Source organism: Chrysochloris asiatica, unplaced genomic scaffold, assembly GCF_000296735.1.
Source record: "Chrysochloris asiatica unplaced genomic scaffold, ChrAsi1.0 scaffold00055, whole genome shotgun sequence".
Classification (NCBI taxonomy): Eukaryota; Metazoa; Chordata; class Mammalia; order Afrosoricida; family Chrysochloridae; genus Chrysochloris; species Chrysochloris asiatica.
The window spans coordinates 18,532,634-18,541,879 of NW_006408573.1; the positions used below are offsets into that span (position 1 = coordinate 18,532,634).

At 38.5% G+C, this 9,246-nt stretch overlaps 1 protein-coding gene across 1 annotated transcript in view; it reads left to right on the plus strand.

The window, feature by feature from the left end:
* The window catches only part of LRRC36 (leucine rich repeat containing 36), a 53,604-nt gene that overhangs the window by 35,488 nt on the left and 8,870 nt on the right, over positions 1–9,246 (plus strand). Inside the window, exons 8-9 of the mRNA XM_006863610.1 lie at positions 2,339–2,773; positions 6,105–6,394. Coding sequence (XP_006863672.1) covers positions 2,339–2,773; positions 6,105–6,394 — 725 coding nt within the window. The remainder of the gene's footprint in view (positions 1–2,338; positions 2,774–6,104; positions 6,395–9,246) is intronic.

Consider the following 9,246-nt stretch of genomic DNA (forward strand, 5'->3'; position numbering starts at 1 on the left):
GTCGTCACTGCTTCTCTGGGTAGGGTCCCGCTCTCCGCTCTTCTCCCTTGATGGTCCCAGGGACCTCTGCTCCTAGACTACAAAGTTAATAACTCCCTTCCTTGCTACAAAACGCCTACTTTTACATTTCCATCCCTCACAATCAGTCCTGATAACAATTATTCACTACTGTATCACAAGAGACCTATCTGCATTTCCTTTCATCAGCCCAGCCCACACAGATTGGATACTACTCAGTGGAGACTGTACCTTCCTTCATGCCCTCTGGATCTAGGTTCCCTCTTGATGCACCATCATTCTTAAAGAAATGATTTCTAGGTTGAGAGTTATTTCTTTCAGAATTTTGGAGGTATTCCATTGTATTCTGACTTTTATGGCTGCTTTTGAGAAACCAGCTGGAAGTCTGCCACTGTTGTGTTCCAGTTTTACTCACTTGTCTTTCTGAGACTCTTGATTAAATTAATATGTTAGATTTTCACTTAGTCCTTGTTAGCTTTCATTCTTTTTTTTGGTCTTCATTCTGGATAATTTCTTCTGATCTATCTTCCAGTTCACTAATATTCTCTTTTGCTGTGTCTAATCTACTGTTAGCTTATCTATTGAATTCTTAATTTCAATTATATTTTTAATTCTGAGAATTTGAGTGAGTTCTTTTAAAAATATGTTGAGTCATTTCTTATCAGCAGAAAATTTCCAGTTTGTTTTCTATTTCTTTAAGAATAGTAAGAATAGCTGTTTTATAGGCTTTGTCTCTTTTTTCAATATCTGATTTTTGTGTGTATGAGTCTGTTTTCTGCTGGTTCTCACTCATGTTGTCTTATTAAATTATCTCCCCATTTGGTTTGGTTTGATTGTTTGCTAGTCATTACATTTGACAAATTATTTGAAGGAATAATTTAAAGTCTTTAATTAAGGTATATTTTCAGAACAGATTTTCATTTGTTTCTACCAGGTACCTGGAGCGTTATCTGTCTGTTGTTGTTGTTAAGTGCCATTGAGTCGTTCCGACTCATAGTGACCCTGTATAGTGTTTCCAAGGAGCAGATGGTGAGCTTGAACTGCTGACCTTGTGGTTCAAACTGATTTTGCAGTCCAGTGCACAATGCCACACCAAGACTCTCACAATGCCATAGGATCATCTTAATTCAAATTCAAGATTTAAAATTCCACTCAGATGAAGCAAACCTGAGCCACCAGTCAGTATAAGAGCTGAGTTATTTTCTAGTTTACCTTTTAGTTTCAAGGTTGTATCTGTTTCAGGATGTGTGGAGCAGGAGAGTCACATTCAGGACCTTGGATGAATGCTGTACTCTGACTTCAATCCCTGTCACTCTAAAATGCCTTGGGATTAAAAGTGACTTTCAGTGATGGACTTCCTATCCTGGGTTCTTGTTTCCTGGAGTTTTCTTCAATAGGAGGGAGACTCTGAACTATTTCATTTATCATTACTTGAAACAGAATTAACCAATACCTTAAATTCTTCTTTTTATTATTTAAAGATACTGCTCTACAACCTTTCCCCCTCTGTATATGTTGACCCTGATTTAAAAAAAAAAAAAATTTTTGATGTTCTTCTAGGTCCTTATGAGTTAAAGGATTCTTGGTTCTTTTTTAAAAGTTAATGTGACTAAGTTATAGTCTTTTTTTGTTTCCTAAGGAAGTACTTCAAGCATGTGAAGCTCTGAAAGCACCAAAGAGCAGAGTCTTCTCTTTTAGTCTGCTGCTCTACCTGCCCCACTTTGAGGCTTTTTGGAGATGACAGATACAGCTATCTGAAAGAACTTATAGCTGGGTCAGTACCTAGGCCACAGCCTTTCATAGGTTTTGAATTCCCTGACATTTGAATGAGCTTAGATAGAGGTTTCCAAATGGGTGAATCCTGCATCTCTGGGTTGGACTTGGGGATAGGTGTGTATTTAGCTTTATTGTGAGAAGTCTATGGAATCATAGATCTGCTAACTATTGTCTATAGACTCAACACATAAAATCACAACTATTGTCATGTGGAGATGGATGCATCAAGTTTTTTCATATGAAAATGGTGTCTAGAAAACTCTGACACAGGAGTTTTAGGATGGAACTTCCATGGGATTAGATTAACATGAAATCAGTCTCCAGAATATTACATTCTTTACTTTTTATACAAATGTTCCACATGGTTTTTGTTATTCTATGTTGAATTCCTTTTTAGTCGCTTTATGTTACCATTTATCAAATTTAAATCCTTTTTTCCCCAAGAATTTTTTTCTGGTAGAGAGTGTATCCAGTGAACAGAGGTACACCAACTGGGCCAAGAAGAATTCTCATCATGTTTTTGTTTCCCCTTGATGGTGGTTAGAATTTAGACGCTACTTACCTCATCAGTCCAGAGTTCGATCCCCAGAGAAGATGGCTAGAGAAGGCTACCGAGTATCTTTTTCGGACAGTAAATCATCAGGTTCTTCTCCAGAAAAGGATTTGAAACAAAAACCTGATTCATATCAGCTTATCCATGATGCCTCATTGGGTAAACGCCTGGATGTGGGGGATTCTAGCCAGATCCACCCTTACCAGTTATCTTCAGATGTTGGTCTAGAAAATTATGATAGTCCTCAAACTCTTTTCCTGCATGAAAGTCTTGGGAAAAGGTCACAGAGAAGCAAGAGCTACCGAGAATATAGCATAAAGGCTTCAAATGACATGAAGGCCACCACATCCCATTCCTGTGGAGACCTGCTGACTTCTCTGTCTAATCCTGACTCCAGCGCTGGAAGGCTCCTGAAACTTAGCTCAGGTAATAGCTTCCTGTCAATTTACAAAAAAAATTTTTGTAGGTGTTAAGATAGAAGGCATATGGCAATGAAGTGCTTGAATGGAGCAAGTACAGGTAGATTTTAGGCAGTTTGGAACTCTAAAATGTCTAACATTTAAAGTCTAATAATAACTTTTAGGAAGTATTGTCTTCCTAAAAATTTACCTTTAATGTACAGAAATAAAGAATAAAAACTTCATGCTTACAAAAAAGACGGTAGAACTGGAAAATTTGGAATTGGAATTAGCATTTCAGAAAAGACATTACTGTTAAGTGCTGTTGAGTCAGTTCTGACTTATAGCAACCCTGTATAGGGTTTCCGAGGAGCAGCTGGTGAGTTTGAACCACTGATCTTGTGGTTCAAATTGACTTTGTGGCTCAGTGCTTATCTTACAGTGTCATACCAGACATTGTTGTTGTTGTTAAGTACCATGGAGTCGGTTCCAACTCATAGTGACCCTGCACAGGGTTTCCGAGGCTGCAAATCTTTATGGGAGCAGAAAGCCTCATCTTTCTCCCACGGAACAGCTGGTAGTTTCGAACTGCCGACCTTGAGGTTAGCAGCCTGATTCGTAATCACTACACTACCAGAGCTCCAGGATCACCAGTGAATTATTCAGAAATCTGCAGACTAGGAGTTTAATGTGACAGAGAAATTTTGTAGAAATGTGAGCTTCATTTATAACTATGCTATTTTAGTTAAGTTGTATTCTGGGACGTGTTTCTGGCAGCAGTTAGTCTTCTCTGGTCACAGTCACTTCATTCTCAATTACTTTTGGAAGAGGCTAGTTGCAAGGTAAATGATAGAGACAACTCTTCTGTTATTTATTAATTTGTTCAACAAGTTTATTGAACACCTACTATATGCTAGACAATCATCTTGTTCTGTGGATATAGTAGCAAATGAAATAAAATTTCTACTTTCATGGAGTTTGTAGACATACTAATAGGATAGGACAGATGGAAAATACATTAATATTTAAACTAGGTCAGGATATGATAAGTATTGTCAAGAAAAATAATATATAGACATTGAGAATAGTAAGGTAATATTTTATGTAAGTATGGTCAGGGAAAGCTTCTGATGAGGCATTAAAAAAATAGAGACTGGGACACCACAGAAGATATGGACATCAGAATAGACTCATACTGATGATCTCCTTCATCTGGATTATATGTTGTTGTTCTGTTAAAGGCTTAATAAAAGGGTGTATTTTTAAAAAGTTGAGAATTGAATGAAGTGAGTATAAGCCATGTGAATAACTGAAGGAAGAATTTTGTAGACAGTGGAAATAGAAAGTGCAAAATTCCTGAGACAGAAACACACTTGGCATGTTCAAAAAAGAATGAGGTCACTGTGACTGACTGCAGTGGAATGAGCAAGGTGAAGTGTATACATGAAGCTAGAAAAGTGGCTAGACTTTTATTCTAGGTGAGAATGGAAGCCATTGCACGGTTTGTAGCAGAGGAATAACATGATCTGACTTAAGAATTACTCTAGTTCCTGAGTTGAGAATAGATTCTAAGAAGCAAGGTTAAAAATAAGAAAAAACTTCAAGAGGTTAGAATCTGGATGAGAGATAGCAGTGGGAATGGTGAGAAGTGGTCAGATACTGAATCTGTTTGGAGATAACATTCCCTGATTTGCTGATGGATTAAAGGTAAAATGTGAGAGAACGGGGTCAAAGATGATACTGAGATTTTGAACCTGAATAATCGTAAGAATGGAATTATCATTTACTAAATTGGAAATGAGCTCTGGTAGTGTAGTGGTTATGAATCGGGCTGCGAACCTTAAGGCCAGCAGTTCGAAACTACCAGCTGTTCTGTGGGAGAAAGATGAGGCGTTCTGCTCCCATAAAGATTTACAGCCTCGGAAACCCTGTACAGGGTCACTATGGGTCGGAACCAACTCGACGACACTTAACAACAACAACAACAACAAATTGGAAATGAGTGGGGAGGAGGAGTAGGTTTTAGGGTTGATATCAAGAATTTGGTTTTAAACATCTTTTGATAAATCTGTTAAAACTTTCCAAAGATGACAGAGTTTGGTAATTGGAGTTTATGGGAGAAGTTAGGACTGGAAAGAAAAATTGGGGAATTACAAATATATGAATTGCATTAGGACTATGGAACTGGCTGGGTTCTCATCTAGGAAGTTAATATAGATAAAAAGGAGATCTCAGTATTGATTCTAGCCCTCCAACAAACAGAAGTCAGGTAGATGAAGAGAAACCAGGATGGAGACCAAGAATGAAACAGGCAGCAAAGTCTGAGAAGAAAAAGCCAAAAGAAATGGTATCCTGGAAGCTGAGTAAATTGTTTTTCAAGAAGGAAAGAGTGTGATCAATATTATTGATGCTTATGATAGAGTGAGAATGAGCTTGGTTCTGAGCAATAATTATGGTATTTGGTGATGCTGAAGACATTAGTGAGTAGCTGTAGGGGGAACATGGGAATAAATTCTTTATTGAAGTGAGTCCAAGAGAAAATTGGAGGAGAGCTAATAGAGCTAGTGAGTATATATGAGTGTATCATACAAGCCCTTTAAGGAGTTTTGCAATAAAGGAGAGAAGAGAAATGGAACTGTAGCTGGAGTGGGAGGTAGAGATCCTAATGGAAATGCTCTAGTAGAGGGAATGACACAGGAGAGAAACTGATGACACAGGAGAGAAAAAGGACAATTATAAGAAAAATCCTTGAGTAGTCAAGAGAAGATGGAATCTAGCTCACCAGTGGAGAGGTTAGCCTTTGAAGCAGACAGTTCATTTATTGTAACAGGAAGAGAGGCAGAATCTATGGATACAAATACCGGGGAGTTGATAGGTTTAATGGTGTGATCTTGTAGACACTCTCTTTGATTGCCTCTGTTTTCTCAGTGAAATACACCAGCAACTGAGAATAAGGATGGATAGTGGAGAAAGTATTGAAAGTGTGAAGAGAAAAGATACATGAAATAGTTGTGTCAGAAAACAGAAGAGTAAATTGACAATTAGGATAGCTGGGCAATACTAAGGACCCAGTTAAGATAGAGAGATCATGAGTTTAAGGTGAGGGATGGTCAACAGATGTTATGTTGTCTTCTAGCCACTTTCCACTACTCTGGTGTAGTTTTGGAGTAGATGGACAGTTGGATTTAATCAGAGTTGGGGGTTTATCAAGTGTATGGAGACAGCAAGAGTCCATGGAGTTGAGGCGGTATACTAGGGAGTGATTATTATGACCCTTGAATTCCAGGCTGGGTAAGGATGGAAGTGAGACATGAGGGAGTTGAAGGGCAGGTTGATCTCCCAGCCTGTTTCCTCCACAGATCTATACGCCACAACCCACTCCAACAGTGACCCTGCTCTGCTGGTCAGTGTAGAGCAGCAATTGCCCACCAGCCTCAGTGACTTAACACCAGCACATTGTTCTTTCTCAAACAACTCTGTCCTGGGAACCTCTCTGCGAACACTGATGCTGCCTTCTGGGACGTCAGAAGACAGAGAGATTGTAACCAAGAGGTCATTAAGCCCATCGAAGAGAGGATTCAAACGGAAGGACAATATCCTTGCCACTCTGAACCCAAAGCATGGCTTCAGAGAGGCTGAAGGCAGCGAGGCAAGTGTTGACTTATTTGTGCTTGTGCATGAAATGCATCAGAACCAATATCAAAATTGGGTTCTGTTGAGTGTGGATGTGATTCTGATGAAGAATACTAAAAATTCAAAGGGCTTTGTAGAGGCCCATGGTTAATTGTTGTGAAGTGCCGTTGAGTTGGTTCTGACCCATAGCGACCCTGTAGAGGTTTTCCGAGGAGCAGTTGGTGAGCCAACCTTGCAGTTTAAACAGCTTTGCAGTCTGGCACATTAACCTACAGTGCCACACCAGGACTGGTTAAATGTTGTTGTTAAGTGCCATCAAGTCGATTCTGACCCATAGCAACCCTGTATAGGGTTTTCAAGGAGCAGCTGGTGAGCTTGAACCACTGACCTTGCAGTTCAAACTGCTTTGCAGTCTGGCACATTAATCCACAGCGCCACACCAGGACTGGTTAATAGGCCTGGCCAAAGGCTGTGGTTCTTCCACCCTGGGGAAAGCCATCTCTACTCTGTTACCATTTCCTCATTTCTGTCACAGGGAGAACTGTCCCAGATCAACTTCCAGAGTATAAACACGGTGGGGAAGTACTTTGATATAACAAGTACCAGATAAGTGTTTACCAAGGGGAAGGAATGTGGGAGGAGGTACAGGGGCCTCACGGGTGGTTGAAGACTGATCTCTGTAACTTTAATGTTTATAATCTCATCATGTTTATCTGTCACAAGTGACTAACTTGTTTGCATATTTCTGACAAAAGCAATGCTGTTCTTTCTAGAAATGTACTAGTGGCAAGCAGATGGATTAGATTATTCAAGGGAACTTTTAGCATGGAGAGTGGTTCAGAGAATAAACACAAAACTAAGAATTGCTGCCACATCTATAATAGAATTCATTTAATAAAATTGTAGTACAATAGGGTTGTACAATAAAAACATAATTATTCAGTTATTACTAATTAGCTGTTTTTGTTAATTAAAAAATGGCCTACTTTATTGTATTGAATCAACAGTATTGTAAGTAGTGGGACCAACAACTAAATTATAAATGTTATATAGCATGTATGTGAATGAAGCATTAGTGTTAGGGGAAAGTACTTGCTTACTTCTGCCCCTGCCTTTGAGTTGAGTACATTCCTCCATGGAGAATGTCTTCAACTCTCCTCTCTGTTTAAATGTCAGTTATTCTCCAGGTCCAGTTTTCATAATGAAATCTTCTCTTTAGTTATAGAACCCACAGCTGTTAGGGCCTTAGCTTCCCTTGAGCTTCCCATAATGCTGTCATATCACTTAGTATTTGATCATTTACTGCAGGATGCAAGGGATTTGGTCAATAGCAACTATTTCCAACCACATGCTTTTTAGTTATTGGAAATCTATTGGAGGGTATTTATAGTTTTTGTTTTCTGTGTTTTTTGTTTTCCTTCTTTATTTACATATTTTTAAATTGAGTTTTCAGAATTTTAAAGGTGTGGCAGAGATTGGGAGTAGTTATGATTTTTGTGTACGAAAGAGGGGGGTACAGTCTTGTAATACTTAGCTTAGCTTTTTTGGTCTCTTTCTTCCTTCTATGGTGTCCTGGTGTGGCACTGTGGGTTAATGCGCTAGACTGCAAAGCTGGTTTGAACTGCAAGGTTAGCAGTTCAAGCTCACCAGACGTTCTTCAGAAACCACCCTATACAGAGTGGCTTATGGGTCGGAACCAACTCAACAGCACATAACAACAACAACTTCCTTCAATCCCCTATTCAACTCCTATTTTCTGCCACAGATGCCTATTTTACCAGACAAAAGCTCTGTGTGTTTATGTATTTAGGGTGAAAGTACAGCCACACTTCAGATCTTTGAAATACTATATTAATACAACATGTTTTAGGAACATTTTTCACATCTATTATGGTACTGTAGGATAAGTGCTGGACTGAAAGTTTGGTTTGAACCATAATGTGGGCAATTCAAACTCACCAGTCACTCTTCGGAAACCCTATACAGAGTTGCTGTGGATAGGAACTGACTCGACAGCACTTAACAACAATTGTTAAAAAAGCAATTAAAATCCCAAATTATTCTAAAAATGTTCTTTTCTGGACTATCTTTAAAACTCCCTTTTCTTTTTTCCTCTTAGACTTACTGTTCTCTACATTGAATGCTTCAAAAGAACTGCTTGAATATAAATATTAAAAATATATTTTTTAGTTTCTAGAAAGGTGTAAGTCAGAAAATTGCTAAAAAGGAAAGAACACTTAAAAAGTTGTAAAAAGCAAATAACCAAAGTGCTTCACAGTCAGATATGACATTAGTTAATTATCTATAGTTTTTAGTTTTGTTTTTTTTTCACGTTGAAAGAACTGAAGATTGAGAAATAATTTGGCTGTTCTTTTTATCAGCTTTCTGGAAGCTCAGGACATTCTACAAGAAAGACTGATAAATAGCCATGGATGGTAAAACTCCCCACTGTTTTTTATTCATTGTTGTTTGTTCGGTGCCGTTGATTCAGTTCTGACTCATAGTGACCCCTGTATAGGATTTCCGAGAAACTACTGGTGTACTTGATCCACTGACGTGTGGTTCAAACCAACTTTGCAATTCAGAGCATTAAGCCACAATATATATATATGATTCATACTGAACAACAGTATCTTTAGTACTGAGTCCAACAAAACCCAAATAAAATCAAATCCACTGCTAGAGTGGATTCTGACTCATAGGGTCCCTGTACAGGGTTTCCAAAGCTGTAAATCTTTACAGGAGCAGAAAGCCTCATCTTTCTCCTGTGGAGCAGCTGGTGGTTGTGGCTAGCAGTCCTGTGCTTATCCTATAGAGTCAGTCCAACAATGACATTTAAAATGTTTTAAGATATTTATGTTTATTATA